Source organism: Saccopteryx bilineata, chromosome 12 (genome assembly GCF_036850765.1).
Source record: "Saccopteryx bilineata isolate mSacBil1 chromosome 12, mSacBil1_pri_phased_curated, whole genome shotgun sequence".
Lineage (NCBI taxonomy): Eukaryota > Metazoa > Chordata > Mammalia > Chiroptera > Emballonuridae > Saccopteryx > Saccopteryx bilineata.
This window is the reverse complement of record NC_089501.1, coordinates 43056933-43075184: the sequence shown is the minus strand read 5'-3', so window position 1 is coordinate 43075184 and position 18252 is coordinate 43056933. Positions and strand designations below refer to the sequence as shown.

The 18252-nt window shown below is 46.2% G+C and overlaps 1 protein-coding gene across 3 annotated transcripts in view; it reads right to left on the bottom strand.

Moving 5' to 3' along the window:
- Positions 1-18252, bottom strand: part of UST (uronyl 2-sulfotransferase) — a 328028-nt gene that overhangs the window by 50141 nt on the left and 259635 nt on the right. For all 3 annotated transcript variants that reach the window (XM_066248213.1, XM_066248211.1, XM_066248212.1), the window contains 2 exons: positions 5966-6063; positions 3111-3268 (listed from right to left, as the gene is read on the bottom strand). In XM_066248213.1, the coding sequence (XP_066104310.1) occupies positions 3111-3268; positions 5966-6063 (256 nt within the window). The remainder of the gene's footprint in view (positions 1-3110; positions 3269-5965; positions 6064-18252) is intronic.

Here is an 18252-nt window from a genome sequence, read left to right as displayed (position 1 = left end):
ATTATTCTAATCTAAAATAAGTGACAACCCATTTGGGTGACAGACATTATTGTTTTCACCATCTCCCCAAATAGTCATTGTTATTCATGCCTTTTCTCAGCAGTGAGACTGCCATAAGTATTTTTCATGTTGTTGGAAGGGGCTTACCAAAAATCGACACTCACACGTGTTCTGGGGGTTTTTTTTTGGTTTTTTTTAAGTGAGAGGAGGGGAGGCAGAGACAGAGTCCCACATGTGCTCCAACTGGGATCCACCTGGCAAGCCCACTAGGGGGCGATGCTCTACGCATCTGGGGCCATTGCTCGGTTGATCAGCAACCAAGTCATTTTTTTTTTTTTTTTTTAGTGTCTGAAGCCAAGGCCACAGAGCCATATTTAGTGCCAAGGCCAACTCACTCAAACTAATCGAGCCATGGCTGCAGGAGGGGGGGGGGGGAGGGGGAGAGAGAGAGAGAGAGAGAGAGAAAGAGAGAGAGGAGGAGGGGGAGGGAAGGGATGGGGTGGAGAAGCAGATGGTTGCTTCTCTTGTGTGCTTTGACTTGGAATCAAACCCAGGACATTCACTCACCTGGCATGCTCTACCACTGAGTCAACTGGCCAGAGCCACACCTGCGTTTTTGTAAATAACAAGCACCCAAGGCCGGTGGCTGGTAGCCAGTGATGTTTGAATCTTAGTCCGCCTCATGGTCAGGTAATCTATACTGATTTAAGGTTCATGAGGTTCCTTGATGTCTTACCTTTTAGTTTTTCTTCCCTTTGTGCTCTAGGCTACTGAGTTACAAAACTTCTTTTATAAAGGGCAAGAGCAATGATTCATGTGTGCCCAAATCCACGGTTTTGGACAAAAAAAATGCACTGACAAGGCCGCACTATGGCTCTTCTTTGAACTGAACTGACACCAACCCTCTGTTTTGCGGCCATGAGGAAACAACACAGGTGTCTAGTCCTTTCAGAAGCTGAAACATCAGGGAACTGGCCAAGAGTGGCTAGCTGTTCATGTCTTGCCCCCGGCCTTGGAGGGCGCAGAGAGTGCTTGGGACAGAGCAACTATGTCCCAGAGCTGGGCCTTCAATGTCACCATAGAAAATCTCCCAAGAAGGGCCCAACAGACCACGAAACCGTGAAAGTTATTGGAGAGTCACTCAGAGGTCCATTGTGTTGCGAATAGGACATGTGGCAGCTGAAGAGTGATACTGGGTGGCATTCAAAATACTTAAGAACCAGTTCCACTCGGGAACTGAATGCGGGCCAGAGACCAGAAGACCCCCTTTCATTACTTCATTGACACTGAGGGGTAAGGGACAGCCAAGGCGGCGGGGCCCCTGAGAGTGGTGACCAAGGCAGAATAGATGCATGTTAACCACTAGTACAGCTGGACTGTGTCAACTGGCCACGTGGGCCCTGCGTGTATGAAAACCTGTCACCCACTATGCAGGGGGCCAGATGTCCCTCACTCTCCTTGAGGCAGGAAGCCTCAGGGTCCTAACACACGGCCATGCCAAACCCAGAGGGGAAAACGATCTTTAATGGATAGGTAGAAAGACAAGCTAACGGCCACTAAAGTTTCAGAAATACGTTCTACTTTAATTACTGTGCCTACAGGTCACGGGACCAAGGCCCACAGTTTCTGAGAAGTCCTCTGTTTAACTGCAGCAAGCAGCTGGCCAGTCATGATGATATAACCCAAGAAAGTGGTAAAATGGGCTCTTTGGGGCAAGCTCTTTGTTTGTGGTTTATTCGTATTTAAGAAGAACAGAGATAAAAATGTCCTTATCTACGTTCTCAGGCCGGCAGCCAGAAGCTGATCTTCGGTGTGCTGAGCTGTGACATCCTGGACCCTGTAGTAGTGTTGGTTCCAGATCCCAGGAGGGATGGTGTGTGTGAGAGGGGCTCCCGGATACTCTTCTTGGATGCTGGGACAAGGGTCTGTTCATCTTATTGACAACTATGTGTCACCAGGATTCAGTCAGCCTTTTATCTCACTTACACTGTGTAACACACACACACACACACACACACACACACACACACACACATACACCAAGTCAAGCCAAAGAGGTAAAACAACAAAGAGTCATGTAAACCATTTCATCAAAGGAGTCTAACTTAGGATAAGACCCTCTCTGCACAAAGACTGGAGCTTATCTCGTCTTAAAAAACTAAAAACTTGTCACAGCCGAGCTCTTTCAATGGCCCCTTGTTAGAAGGGCACAGGAAGACCCAGTTCCCCAAAATGAACTGTTTAGGGTTTATTATATGCTTCTCGTTATTCAAACCACATTTTCTGCTGAGGGGACACACCTGCAGGCACACCTGGTGGGCTCAGTCACGTTCCTGCGTGCAGGCGCATCGGAATTTATTTCTGAATGACAGAGCTGGGACACAAGGCAGCGTCCAGCTGGGACACCAGCCAGGGTGGGACGCTGCCTCCCACTTCAGGACCACAACACAAAACCATCAACAGATTAGTGAATAAACATGTAAGGCTTGCTGTGGCAGCCGTAGACGAAGGAGCACAGGAAAGAAACAAACAATGTCGTTTATCTTTCAGGATAAAATAATAATGACAGAAGTAGATGAATTTCTGAGAGTAATTATATTCATAGTGATACTACGAGCGACCTTCGTAATTGCTTTGTGCGCGTTCCCTGTCTTGCTTCTACTTGGGAGCCACTCATTCGGCGGAAGAAAATCCTAATTGCATTTTCAGCTTGGTGCTCTATCTATTCTACTTGCCAGGATTTCGTTCGCCAAGGTGCCTTTGTCAAATGGAAAGAGGGCCAGAGACACTTCATTGCATGATGGTTCCTTCACTCCCACAGGTTTCCATCAATGGACTGCAGACACGCACAAGCCTATGTGTTGGTTCTCAGCCGGGCAACAACGCCCAGGACACCGAACCACCATGCCTTTAGAACACCGCGCGTTTATGTTTGGGCCGGAAGCTCAAGGTTTTTAGCATGCGGATCTCATGGTTCTAACCGGGCTTTGCAAGCCAGGGGAGCATCCCTTCCTGAATAGAAGAGGCGATTTCACCCCTTTATTTCCTGAGGCTTTTCCAAGGCGAGTGACGCCTGAAACGGGGAGGAGCTTGCTTGCGAACAGAATTACCTGGGTCTTTGTAGATGCTGAGCACGCCCTTGAAGTAATGAGGTAAAAATCTTTCCAGTAAAAGCAGCACGTCTTCCAACTCTTCGAGAATCCCCACAAGCAGGAAGTTTTCATTCACGTTCAGTTTGGCTCTTTCGAGGGCCCACTCACCAGGCTCCCTTTATGGATACAAGAATCATTTTTAAATCAGAGACTTTTTTTAGTTGTAGCAACAAAAACATGCTGAAAGTTCTTCTACCCGCCTACCCCATTCGCAGAGGTCCCAACCCCGTTTCTTCAGGGACAAGCCCGCATGCAGCCTCTCCTGCAGCCCCGCCCCAGCCCTCCAGGGGGCACTCTCACCCCTGCCTTCTACCGCATCGCATTCACCTGTGTGTAATGCCCAGCTCAGGGCCCCGCACTCAGTGGGCCTGCCCTAAATATTTGTCAGAATTAAGACACAGGCACAAGCTGTTAGGTCCTAGTCCTGATAAACACTGACCAAGGGTCGATAAGACCGGCCCTGTAATAAGAGGCCCAAACAGAACCAGTGACATGAAGACAGAAGTTCTGAAATGGAAAACTCACTGACTTAGGACTCAAAATAAAAGTCAGGTCGTGTCTGCCAATCATCTTACTCTTTCAAAGAGTTTAAAGATGATTTTTTAAAAAACTATAGAAGGAAAAGAGCTTCGTCGCATTTGTAGGGAAGCTCTCCACGTGGACAGCACACAGGTGAGTGAGGGACACTGAGGTGGCTGGTGTTGGGCACCCGGCTGGCTGGCCTGCACCATCTGGGGCTCCTGGAGCAGGCAGGCCTCTCTTTAGAAAACTGTAATAATAACCCTTATTCAGATCAACTAACTGGGGTCAAGGTGGAACATAGTAGCATTCTGAGAGGTTTTGAAAATCATCATGTCTGAACCAAGACAAGTCATCACGAGGACTCTCTGCAAGATGAGGACATAGATAATTAAACTACTTGAGGGAGTGAGGATCATGTTTCTTGGAATATGTATCTTCATTGTATCAGAAAGTGAGTCATCTGGCTGCAGACTGTCCCAGTATCTGAAGTACTGACCGTGAACCAGGTGGCCTTTATTACAGGGGTGAGGGGAGCCCCCCGAACTCAGGAAGTTTAGAATGAAGCAGAAAATGGACACTTCTAGTTCCAGAATGCTGACCATAAACAAACTCTTGTGCTATGGTCCACTCAGCACAGCGACCACACACAGAGCAGGCGGTGGTCTCCCGTCAGCGAGTACAGGCACTGAGCTGCAGCCTGGGAAACTGTTCTCTCCCCTGGACTCCTCAGGAACACAGTGACCTTCTAATTCATGTTTTCTCTGTGGAAAAACGTCCTTCCTGGTAACAGGGATTGTATTCCACCGAGCAAAGACAGTAGTCATTGTTACTGCTGTTCCTTCTCCAGACGACACGTGTCTAGCGCAGTGAATTCCAGCTGTTGCCAGACCAGGGTCCCCCGGGGTGGGTACAAAGGCCTGCCCCACCTGCGAGACTGTGATGCAGATGGGGTTCCTAACAAGTACCCCAGGGATGCTGATGTGGGAGGTGGGTGATCACAGCCTGGGGGCCTTACGATCTGAGTAAGTTTCTCTCTAGAGAAGGTAATCACTGGTATTTTCCTCTTTTGATTAAGTATGTCTCCTGAGAGAGCTATTATCTATCTATCTATCTATCTATCATCTATCTATCTATCTATCTATCTATTTATTTTTAGCAAGAAGGACAGAGAGACAGGAAGGGAGAAAGATGAGAAGCATCAACTTATAGTTGTGGCACTTTAATTGTTCATTGATTGCTTCTCATACATGTCTTGACTGGGCTCCAGCTGAGCCAGTGACCCCTTGCTCAAGTCAGCGACCTTGGGCTCAAGCCAGAGACCATGGGGTCATGTCAATGATCCCACGCTCAAGCTGGTGACCCTGCGCTCAAGCTGGCTACCTGGGTTTTTTGTTTTTTTTTAATTTTTCTGAAGCTGGAAACGGGGAGAGACAGTCAGACAGACTCCCGCATGCGCCCGACCGGGATCCACTCGGCACGCCCACCAGGGGGCGACGCTCTGCCCACCAGGGAGCGATGCTCTGCCCCTCCGTCTGCCCCTCCGGGGCATCGCTGTGTTGCGACCAGAGCCACTCTAATGCCTGGGGCAGAGGCCAAGGAGCCATCTCCAGCACCCGGGCCATCTTTGCTCCAATGGAGCCTCACTGCAGGAGGGGAAGAGAGAGACAGAGAGGAAGGAGAGGGGGAGGGGTGGAGAAGCAGATGGGCGCTTCTCCTGTGTGCCCTGGGTGGGAATCGAACCCAGAACTTCTGCACGCCAGGCCAACGCTCTACCACTGAGCCAACCGGCCAGGGTCCAAACCTGGGGGTTTTTAATGTGGGACCTCAGTGTCCCAGGTTGATGCTCTATCCACTGTGGCACCACGGTCAGACACTACTGTCAAATTTTGGGTATGAGCATCCAGTGTTTCAGACCCAATTAGACACGCCACACAGGCGAAGGCAGTTGTTGATGAGTGTCATTAGGGAGGAGCAGGCTGGGGCTCACTTCCCTCCCGGTCCTTACTACCTCATAGCTCTGTAGTGTTAAATACAAAAAAGAGTTTTGTTGGCATTCCAGTGACACAGCTTTATGGGGTAGTCCCAAGGCCTTTGTTGTAAAATGACTTGTTAATATTTTATTTACAGGATATTCAGAGTCTCACATGAGATTTGTCAAAGACTAAGAGGGTTTATTAACTGAATTCTGGGAGGTTGAGAGACGAGAGAGAGAAAAGATTCCTTCACAGTGCTGTGGGCAGCTTTCTACCCCTGTCCTCCCCGAGAGCGCTCCAGGAGCCTGTAGTCTTTACCTGCATCTGGGGTGCTGTCCACAAAAGTACGGAATGATGTAAAATAACCTGGGGTTGGAACACTCGGGATAGTTCTCAAGAATGCACTCATTGATGTCCTGGAAGAGAAAACACAGCCATGAGATGCTCAGCAGCCTTGGCAAGTGCCTTGTCAAGCGCCACGCAGTGTAAGTATAACCGATGCCTAAATTACTTAAGCAAGCCTGAGATGTCAAGAACTGGAAGATTTCATGGGAATGCTTCCTTTTTGCCCGCACACCATCCTGCTCCACTGGCCCCGTGCACGTCCGGTCAGAGCATGTCAGAGCGTGCTGGTCCTGGTGCCTAGATGGCATCTCTGCATTTCCCAGGGGCCCGGAGTCCTTAGCGCTATCATAAGCATCTGGGGAGCAGCTCTGGCCACTGGGGCTCGTTGTGGCCCCAGCAGCTACCAGCCAACCAGTAGGTATACAGTTGGCACTTAACACATATTTGTTGAATGAATTCAGTATGACTTAATCCTTAATACATTCTAACTTAATCAGAGATCCCCATACAGCCAGCCACGTAGAAATGTGTTTCCAAGTCCAACAAAATAATTGTAGAGTGCCTACAATAGTCACATAAAGGGTTTGTCCATTTAGGAGGGGCTGTAAGATCATTTCTAATGTTTTTTTTTGTTTTGTTTTGTTTTTTGTTTTTTGTTTTTTTTCCATTTTTCTGAAGCTGGAAACAGGGAGAGACAGTCAGACAGACTCCCGCATGCGCCCGACCGGGATCCACCCGGCACGCCCACCAGGGGCGACGCTCTGCCCACCAGGGGGCGATGCTCTGCCCATCCTGGGCGTCGCCATGTTGCGACCAGAGCCACTCTAGCGCCTGGGGCAGAGACCACAGAGCCATCCCCAGCACCCGGGCCATCTTTGCTCCAATGGAGCCTTGGCTGCGGGAGGGGACGAGAGAGACAGAGAGGAAAGCACGGCGGAGGGGTGGAGAAGCAAATGGGCGCTTCTCCTGTGTGCCCTGGCCGGGAATCGAACCCGGGTCCTCCGCACGCTAGGCCGACGCTCTACCGCTGAGCCAACTGGCCAGGGCCCATTTCTAATGTTATATTAGGTTAGAAAGGGACAGGATGTTTATACGCAGACATTCTCTCCCGTTCAAGGGCAGCAGTTACAGTTGCCATATTTCCTATTTCTCTTCCCCGAGGTTAATTAAACACGGCGTCTCTGTAAGCAGCACTAGAGCTTACATGGCTTGCTGGGGCTGAGTTAAGAGGCTAAGCACCAACTGCTCTCAGGGCAGATTAGGCTGACAGCCTAGATAAGACTCTGGTCTGAGGTGTTTCTAGGGAGAAAGGATAACCTGATTTACAAACACACCACCAGCTGTGTTGGTGTTCTTCCATAGACCGTGCTTTCAAGGCAAATCAAGAGAGGATGTAACTCGCAAACATGGTCACACGGTTGACGGAGTTTCTCAGTCATTTGCAGCCACTGTGTCCGATATGATAGGGCTAGGTGGTCATTATCAATATGTGTGTATATTTTAAATTGCAAATAAGAAAAATTCAACTTAAAAACCTTTTTAAAACAATAACCCATTCTCTCTCCCTTTATCTTTCTTTGGTTTACATATTAATTAGATAAATGACACAATTACAACAACAAATTCAACTGAAACAAACAGATTCAGCAACGAACAAACCCGAAGCACTTGACTCTACCATGGGAGGCAGAGGGGGACAGTTCCCAGAAAGAGAACTACAACTGCTTCTCGACTTAAGTCTTGATTGAAATGTTGTAAGTCAAAAACGCATGTTATACAGCTCACCTACTGAACATCATAGCTGAGCCCAACCAACTCTGAACATGCTCAGAACACTTACCTCCATGAGCTACGGCTGGGCAAAACCATCTCGCTGTCATTGTCCAAAATTGTGAGAGAGTATCAGCCGGCATATCACTAGCCCAGGGCAAGATCAACATTCAAAATTCAAAGGATGGTTTCTACTGAATGCATAATGCCTTACTGTGCATAGAAATCCATTAAAAATGCACGATGTCAGACCCCAAATCCCTTTCTAAGAAGAATATGACACGGAGCTAAGAATATTCGTCATTAAAAGATTTATTACAACCAAGTATGGCAGAACTTAAATGCTCATTAATGGGAGACTGACCCACAGAGGAGCTGGGGCACATGCCTGCAGTGAACTGGGGGTACCTGGGAAGGGTAAGGTCGCCCTCTAGTGTCCTCCCTGAAAAGTATCCGTGATGAACTTTCAAATGAAGAAAAGGTCAATTATAGCAGTGGTCCCCAACCCCCGAGCCGCGAACTGGTACCGGTTCGTGGGCCATTTGGTACCAGTCCACAGAGAAAGAATAAATAACTTACATTATTTTCGTTTTATTTATATTTAAGTCTGAACGATGTTTTATTTTTAAAAAATGACCAGATTTCCTCTGTTACATCCATCTAAGACTCACTCTTGATGCTTGTCTCGGTCACGTGATACATTTATCTGTCCCACCCTAAAGGCCAGTCCATGAAAATATTTTCTGACATTAAACCGGTCCATGGCCCAAAAAAGGTTGGGGACCACTGAATCATAGGACACTGTAAACACGTAGGACAATTGAAAAACAAATATATATATATATATTTACATAAGCACAAACGTATCTGTACCGATACACACCAAACTGCTTACAGTTATTATGTATGGCAGCAGTAGGTGTAAAAGTTTATGGGAATACATCAAACTCTTCTTCTACACTATTCATTTTTGAAATGTTGGCTTTTATCATATCATTTGTATTTGACTTTCATCATCAGAAAACTATAAGGAGATTCACACGCTGTAAAACAAACCTAAGCCCGCGTGGGAGGGTGACCGGGTCTGCCATGAGGATGCCCAGACCTCTCTTCCTCCTTCCCAGCCTGGGGGTCCCCTGGCAGCTGGCCTCCTCGGGGACCTGAGCCAGAGGTCAGAGGGGCCCAGGAAGTGGGCTGCGGTCAGAGGGAGGGAATAGGAGCTGTACGAGAAGCAGATCGCAGGGGAGCCCTGGCCGGGGCAGGTGTGGTCGGAGGCAGCAGGGTCTGTCTCCTGAGGTCGAGACAGCACACCAGAGAGTGGAATAAAGTGATGATGGTTTAGGGGGTGTCCAGAAGTCTGTCCCGTACACAGCCAGTCCCTCAAAGACCTGTATTAACAGGAGGGTCTGTGTGATGAAACCCCCCAAACCTGCCCTCAGTGACTCTCACAGCCCCTGTGCTTCCCCAGTTACTTTACGGCGGTCTTTAAAACACTTGTGTCTTTGTCTGATTTATTTCACCGAGTAGAACATCCTCTAGGTCAGTGGTTCTCAACCTTTCTAATGCCGTGACCCCGCAATACAGTTCCTCATGTTGTGGTGACCCCAAACCAAAAAATAATTTTGGTGGCTACTTCATAACTGTAATTTTGCTACAGTTATGATTCAGAATGTAAATACCTGATATGCATTATGTATTTTCCGATGGCTTTAGGCGACCTCGCTGGGGTCATGACCCACAGGTTGAGAACCGCTGCTCTAGGTTGGTTCATCTATGCTGTCACAATGGGAAGATTTTATACTTTTTTTAAATTTTTTATTTTTTACAACCGAGTAATATTCCATTCTGTCCACTCATCTATTGCTGGGCACTGTGTGGCTTCCGTAGCTCGGCTATTGTAAATAACGCTGCAATGGACAGAGGGTGCACCTATGCTTTCAGTAGTGTTTTGGGGTTCTTTTTTTTTTGTATTTTTCCGAAGCTGGAAACGGGGAGAGACAGTCAGACAGACTCCCGCATGCGCCCACCGGGATCCACCCGGCGCGCCCACCAAGGGGTGACGCTCTGACCACCAGGGGGCGATGCTCTGCCCCTCTGGGGCGTCGCTCTGCCACGACCAGAGCCACTCTAGCGCCTGGGGCAGAGGCCAAGGAGCCATCCCCAGCGCCCGGGCCATCTTTGCTCCAATGGAGCCTTGGCTGCGGGAGGGGAAGAGAGAGACAGAGAGGAAGGAGGGGGGGGGGAGTGGAGAAGCAGATGGGCGCTTCTCCTGTGTGCCCTGGCCGGGAATCGAACCCGAGACTTCTGCACGCCAGGCCGACACTCTACCACTGAGCCAACCGGCCAGGGCCTGTTTTGGGGTTCTTAAGACACATTCCCAGAAGTGTTTGGGGTTTCTCTGGATATATACCCAAAAGTGGAACCACAGGCTCATGAGGCAGTTTCATCTTCAATTTTTTTTAGAAACTTCCATACAATTTTCCACTGTGGCTGCACCAATCTGCACTCTGACCAACAGTGCACCATACAATTTCACTTATGTGTGAAATCTAAAGAACAATATAAGTGAACAAACCAGACAGAAACAAACTTACAGGTCCAGAGAACAGACTGACGATTACCAGAAGGGAGAGGTGTTGGTGGGGACGGGTGGGAAAGGTGGAGGGCCTGAGAAGCACAAAGTGGTGGTTACAGAACAGTCCTGGGGCTGGAAAGTACAGCCTAGGGAATACGGTTAAAAGTACAGTAATAACTATGGATGGAGTCAGATGGGTCTTGGAAACATCAGGAGGAACACTGTAAAGTATGATTGTCTAACCACTATGCTGTTACCTTAAACTATATAAAAAATGATATTAAATGTAAAACTACAATTGAAAACAATTCCATAAAAGAAAAAGGAGCCTGTGTCACGAGTACTTGTGAAGATGGTGAGTCCATGAGCACAGGCTGTTGGCTACTGTGTGTCCAGCACTCAGCACTCTGCCCGGAAGGAGCAGGGATGCGATAGTCAGTAAACGGAGGGACCAACGGCAGAGGAAAAAGCCAAGACTCGGCCATGCTCTGTCCCCAGAGGTGCTGGCTTAGGGCTTGGAGCAGTGGGGCGGAGGCGGGAAGGCTGAGGAGCTGCAGGAGCCTAAGAAGGCCAGTTGTCTATTGGAATCCACAAATAACCTCACAAGGTCAATTTACAGGAAGACATAAATTCCTAGTGGAAGAAGTGCCTTTAACAATTCTTCTCTTTGATCAAGGCATGTCCCCGGGGGGATTTGAGAGCTTTCCATTTGCGCCCATTAGGCTGATGAATGGTGTTGGCCACAGCCATCCTAGGCCATAGGAGGACATAAATAAAAGATGACTCAGGTGTAAGATCAAGCAGAAGCTGTGGGGACCCTCGCATTTGTCTGCCTCCAGCTTAGCCGCGGTGCATGGTGACGCCTCCAGTTTAGCCCAGCTTAGCCGCGGTGCACGGTGACGCCGCTTCCCAGCAGCTCAAGGACGAGGGGTCACAGGAAGCTGCTTTGGGCCACTCACACAGTGCACTCTTACTGGAACTGAGCACATCAGCGTGACCGTTCAGGGTCCTGGGAAACTGAATGGGACGAGCGTCAATATGGCCGCCCTCACAGTGTTCTGCTTTGACAGGCACCGTGCAGGCTCCCCTCCCCCACCCTGACCCCCAGTGTTCATGGTTTTATCTTTGGCGTAAGGCTTCACTATCCTGTGTTGGTTTACAGTCACCTTTTACACTCAAGTTCTCTTAGTACATATATACATATACATTCACTTTATTTTTCAATTACAGTTTATATTAAATATGATTTTTGTGTTAGTTTCGGGTGTACAGCATCGTGGGTTCGACATTCATGTACTTGACAAAGTGGTTCCCCCTGGTATTTCCAGTACCGGCCTGGTACCCTACATCGGTATTACAGTATCGTTGACTAAAATTCCTATGTCGTACTTTACTTCCCTGATATTTCCAGTACCGGCCTGGCACCCTACATTGGTATTACAGTATCGTCGACTATAATTCCTATGTCGTACTTCACTTCCCCGGGACTGTTCTATAACCACCAGCTTGTAGTTCTGAATCCCTTCGCCTTTTCCACGCGGCCCTCCAACCCCCGTTCCCTGGCAACCCTCAGTCTGTTCTCCGTATCTGTGAGTCTTTCTCCTTTGTTTACTTTGCTCTTTAGACTCCACATGTAAGTGAATCATATGGTGCTTGTCTTTGACCTATTTCACTTGGCATCATACATTCTAGGTCCATCCATGCTGTCACAAATAAGATTTCATTGTTTTTAATGGCTGAGTAATATTGTATATAGTTCATATACATTTTTATATGACTATGCAACTTCATTTTTTTTTCTTTTCATGTGGTACTCCTAGGATAAGTTTGCTTTAAACAAAAAAAACTTTAATTTTATTGTAAGCTTTGCTCTAAGACTGTCATCACGCTTGATGACTTTAGCTACTGCAACCCATTTGCCAGTTCTTGGTCTATGATCTGCTCATCTGGTCCCAGGACTGTGGCCTATACCACGGGCACTCCACCGTGCTCTGCCCTGCCTGAGTCTAGCCTTCTTATAAGATTAGGTCTAAAAAGATAAGACTCTATTTTACTCATATTCTCTATAATTAAGATAATCATTTTAATTGTCAAAACTACAAAAAAAAAAAAAAAAAACCCAAATCCAAACCATTTTTGTTGAAATTTATTTCAAACTGTACTAGTTTTGGAAGTATAATCTAACATTCTCTAGGTTTCTTTTGTGGGTTCATCTTCTTCCTCTTTGATCTTACAGAAAATTCATCATGTATCAATTTGCTCCTATAATATTTTCATATGATGAATGAACAGCACTCGCTTTTGAAATGCCCACTGGGTCAAAGGAACCGACAGCCACAGTCAGACCCTGGGGGGGGGGGGGTCATGCCTGACTCCTCTCTCACCCTCACCCTCCAAGCTCAATCGTCTGGTCCTGCCACTTGACCCCCACGTGGTTTCCTAACCTGCATCCTCCTACCCACCTCGCACCATGAGCTCCTGCTTAGCTCCACCCCAGCCACTTAGTATTTCTTTCTTTCATCTCTTCTCCCAGAATGTATGTGCCATGCAGGCACCCCAGTAACTTATTGAAAATGCAAATACATCCATATCGCTCTCCTGTTCAAAACCTTTGAAGGACTCTTGACCAATGTGGTGGGAATCATGTTCATTTAGGGCACTTACTACTAAAAATGCTAATTCCCTGGTCCTTCTTTCAGAGTGTTTGATGTAATAGGTTTGTCTGGGACGAGGCTAGGAGTCTGCACTTAAAAAGAGAACCTCTGGCAATTTTCGAGACGGTGACCACTCTTCGTGAGCTATCAATGCTGTGCCATTAGGGAAGTCCAGGCCTTTGCTTATCTGTCTTCTTCCTGGAATTTCCTTCTGCCTCTTCCCTGGGACTCAACAGCAGGCCCAGGTCTGGGAGCTAGCTGGTCCTGGCTGGCCGAGGACTAGCACACTCCGGTCCACCCGGAGAGAAAGGAAGGTTACAGAAGCCGGAGAAGAATTCAGGATCTGACACCAAGTTCCAGGTGACTCCTGGTGAGCCTTCTGAGTAGACAAAGTAGGCGGCACCCACACAGTGTGGTTTGGGGCGTCCTCTGCATCACAGTCCCCATTTTTTAGAACCCCCTCCCACCTCTCATCTAGTTGACAGTGGTCCCACACTTTGTTCATTTAATAGAACATAAAATAAGTAAAGTCTCCTTTGTGTATTTCTCATCCATTCTATAAGCTTTCATTATTCAATCCTTTCTAAGCCTATAGCTACTCCTGGGCCCAGAAAGGAGAGAGTTAGGATTTCCAATACAAGGGAAAATCAAGGTACACTCAGTGTCTATGGAGGGGGACGGTGTGCCAGATGGGGAGGGCTGCAGGACCCCCGGCTCTATCAAAGCCGGAGGAGCTGTGTTCTGTAAGATTTTACTTAATAAAAAGTTCTAAATCTAAAAACCATTGTTTTATGCCCGCATACAGAAGCCCAAGATGTTGGAACAGCTAGCATGACCCTATTCTGGGGCCCCATCTCATCCCTGGACTTGTTTCTTGTTTCCAAGGTGCAGGTCCTCTGAGTTATCTGCCTCTAGGGCCTGAGACCAGGTTCGCTGCCTGTGTCTGGGCCTCTCTCTGTCTCCATAGCTCCTTCGCACATCCAGTTCTCCAGGTGAGGGGGCTCTGATTGGCTCTTCCTAGGTAGCGTAGCGGCACTGAAGACATCGCCTATTGCTTCTGAATACCAGGTCTGTCACCAGGCTCTGTTGGGGAGTGCATCACCAGTGCATCACGTCACTGCACTTCAACTTGCCCGTTGCCCCTTTACCTTCTGCCTGTTGGACTGGTCATGCTCCACAAGGGATGGGCGGGTCCTGTGTCCCCACCTGATCACACTGCTCCTGCTCTTGCCCTGTATAAGCAGGTGATTCTCATTGGAGGGCCCAGGAAAGCTGATCTCACTAATTGGGTCCTGCAATTAAAGAGCACCTTATGGAAAAAAAATAAAAATATGAGAAAACGTTTTCCTCTTCTTGTCCTTGCTAGGGTCCAGGCTGTTGAGAGTCTACTCTTCTCTCTACCTTACTCTCTAAGAGAAAAGGGGGCTCCTTGTCACCAAGGAGAAGAGTAGATTTCTCGTGCGTGCAGCAGTATTAAATGTGAGGTAGTCTCTATAGTCTAAATCAGGGGTCAGGAACCTATGGATTGCGAGCCAGATGTGGCTCTTTTGATGGCTGCATCTGGCTCGCCGACAAATCTTTAATAAAAAAAAGTAACATTAAAAATATAAAACATTCTCATGTATTACAATCCATTCATTTCGTACCGCTCATGTTCATGGTTGCGGGTGGCTGGAGCCAATCACAGCTGTCCTCCGGGACAACACCAAATTTTTATCGGATAATGCATAAGGTACATGGGTCGTTGTATGGCTCTCACAGAATTACATTTTAAAATATGTGGCGTTCATGGCTCTCTCAGCCAAAAAGATTCCTAACCCCTGCTCTAAATGTCAAAAAAAAAAAATCTTTTCAAACACATGGCACTTGTTATTAAGAAGAAAATTAATTTACTGTAAATTTGGTCTCTCGTGTCAACCCCTCAGTGATTTTAGTTTTCCATGTCTGTTGTGAATGAACAGAGGCTCTTTGGGTTTGTTAAGAGCTGCGGTGTCAACCTGGCCTTCACAAAGGCACACTGCTCACTGGTGGGGTGCTGGGCAGCTTTCCCGAACTCAGCTCTCAGACTTGCTGCAAGCCACACCTGCTGGGCCCAGTGCTGCTCCAGGCTTCGGGGCAGGAAGGGCCGCCAAGTATGCAGAATTCTGCCAGATTGTGTGGTTATTTTATGAGGCAGCTAAATGTCTACAGATTCTAGTGTAAAAACACTGGGCCCGACCCGGTTTTGTAAAAACATTTTCAAAGGGAAAAGTGGAGTACATTATCAGTCGCTAAGTCTCATGATTCTCGCTCTTTTGGCTAATCATCATCTTCCTTCCTTCCACGTATGATGTCTGGACCGTTAGCACAAAGAACGTCTTTAAGCAGAGATTAGCTCCAGTGGGAGTTACTTTAGAAATCAATGGATACCCTAAATTTTGTACAAGTGGGACATTTTATGAGAGTCTATCTTGACAAAAAGTTTTGGGCATACATTTTATAGAATTATAAATTATGAGGACTGTATTCAGTGATTAGCTGAAGGAATAGTAAGGAAAAGTTCAAGTATGGTAATTGTTTCTTTAATGCTATTGATTAGAAATAAAACACAAGATAGAACTTTACCTGAGTTTCTAATTTCAAATTTTGAACTTAAATTTTCTTCCATAGTTTACATCTGTGATGCCACAATATAATCTAATGTAATTTTATTTCAGAGATTTTTAATTTAGCATAGCTCAAAATTGATTGATCATTATGTTTAAACAATTCAAGTAGAAATCTTCAATAAACTAATGCTAAGACTTATGTTATAAATTAAGGCATCTACTGTATATAAGGTATCATGGTAAGCACCAGGTGCCAAGAAGCTGACAAATATTTGTATCTATCTACTTTTATTTGTAATTTATAATATGCATTCTTACTAACATTCCCATAGAACCCTGGCTGGCAAACTGTGGCTCATGAGCCACATGCGGCTCTTTGACCCCTTGAGTGTGGCTCTTCCACAAAATACCATGTGCGGGCGCAACCTCGATAAGAAATGTACCTACCTATATAGTTTAAAAAATTTGGCTCTCAAAAGAAATTTCAATCATTGTACTGTTGATATTTGGCTCTGTTGACTAATGAGTTTGCCGACCACTGCCATAGAATAGAATATCTTCTTGGTAGCTGATTCCCTTTATTTCTATATATTGTCTCTTTTTATTAATGCTTTTGCCTTATATTAAAATGTGAGAATGAGACTGAATCTCCCACTCAGAACGAGCCTATAGACCAAACATTTAAAGCACATGAAAAGAAAAATCTAATATCAAGAAACATAGTTAGTAAAATCTATTGTTGGCTCATTAATTCATGCCAGATGGTTTCAGGGAACAATCTGACAGGACTTTAATGTAAGTATGCCTAGGATGTTGAAAAGATAAAAGAACGAAAAACTTCCTTTAAAGAAAGGGCAGGAAACTATAAGACAAAAACACAAAACAAGAACATGAAGATATTAAAAAAGAATGATAAATCTTAAAAGTGAAAAATACGGTCTTTAAAATAATTTAAGAAATGGAATAAAGTCTAAACTGAATGGATATAAAGAGAAAATTTGTGAATTAGAAAGTAGTCATAAGAAACTGACCAAAAATGCAATTTAGAGAGATTAGAGAGATAGATGATAGATGGACAGACAGATAGATGGGGTGAGCGCGGTTAAGGGGTATGGAAAAGAGATCGTCAAGTCCCAACAGTCATTCAGTAGGAGTTCCAGAAAAAGAGAATGGTGAATTGGCAGGGAAGACATAGTTAAGCTACTAAAGAATAGAATATTCTAAAACTCGAGATGTGATTCTTTAGGCTAAAAGTATGCCATTGGTTCTGAACAAATAGCAGTTAACTTTATACCCAAATACTTTAGAGGGAAATGCTAGATATGAAGGGAAAGGAAGAAAAGTAGCTGACCAATGAAGGAACCACAATTAGGTTGATGGCAGATTTCTTTCCTCTCCTTTCCTCCTCTGCCTGTCTCCCTCCCTCCCTCGGTTCCTGCCTTGTGGTTCTGTGGTAACTACCATGCAGACTCTTGGCACAGTCCAGAACCACGTCTTGTTTGTCGTTCTCATCGTATGGGAACAATAGGGCTATTACATATCTGGTTACCAAGCAGCAAGAATTTAATTCCTATTTATGAGGCTGTGGCTTTCCAGCATCACTAGGTCCACAAACTCTTATAAAAGCCATAGTTCCCAGTGACAGGTCAGCAGTCCTTTTGTTCAGCTTCCTTTGCTTGAGCGTGAGGGAAAGCATATTCCCCCACCACAGGCCCTTACAGCACGGAGCCTGGTTCTGGTCTCCATATTGACAGAGAGCACGTTTCGCCCCCTTTACCTTGCGGGAGCCCAGTCCCTGGCTGCTGCTGCTCTGTGCTGACCAGAGCTCAGCTGGCCTGCGACTTCACCATTGCTCACCACTCCAGTATTGTTCCAAGCATGGGGATACTCCTCTTATTTTTTAACCTGGTGAATCCTTTTGATTTCCTGTTTCCATATTGTAGCTATCATTACTGTGTGCTTGGGGCCAAGGGAGTGTGAAATCACTACACCATCTCGATGTGGTCCTATACCGACTATTCATGCTTTTTTCCTACGGGGAGGACTATCAGAAAAAATACTGAGTGCAGAGGTGTGGGCGAGAGTACGGGGAGCGCACCTTGCTAAGTCAGAGGAGAGAAGCTTGGGGAAACATCAGGTCTGTACAAAGCCAGGTCGCATGCGTATTGAATTGTGATCATTTTTGCTTCACAAGTATGTCAGAGAGCACAGGGCCAATGCAGTGTCGCCGGACAGCAAAAGTATGGTTCCTAAGAATTCTTCTCACAGACCTTGCAGGACATTAACATTTCATGGTAGTGACTTTATTATAATGTTGTACTTAATCTATTAATTCAAGTATGTTGCCAACTTTCAATATTTGAAGTATGCCCTGAATACAAAAATGGCATAATCTTTGCTCTGCATATTCTTGATGGCTATTATATGGACTCTAAATTTTTGCAAGAAAAGTTTCATGTCTCCTCTCTGTATCGTGGTACCCACCCATGGCCAGGCAGTTGCTCTCTTGGAGCTCATAAAAGTAGCCCTTGAAGATGCTAAAATTTGAATTTGAATTGTGCTTTGCCTATGTCTAGCACATCGCCCTGGGAATCTGATAAAAGCTTTCAGGAGACGGTACTGTTTTGCAATAAACAACATCATAAAAAATTCACCAGCAGGGTAAAATCAGGG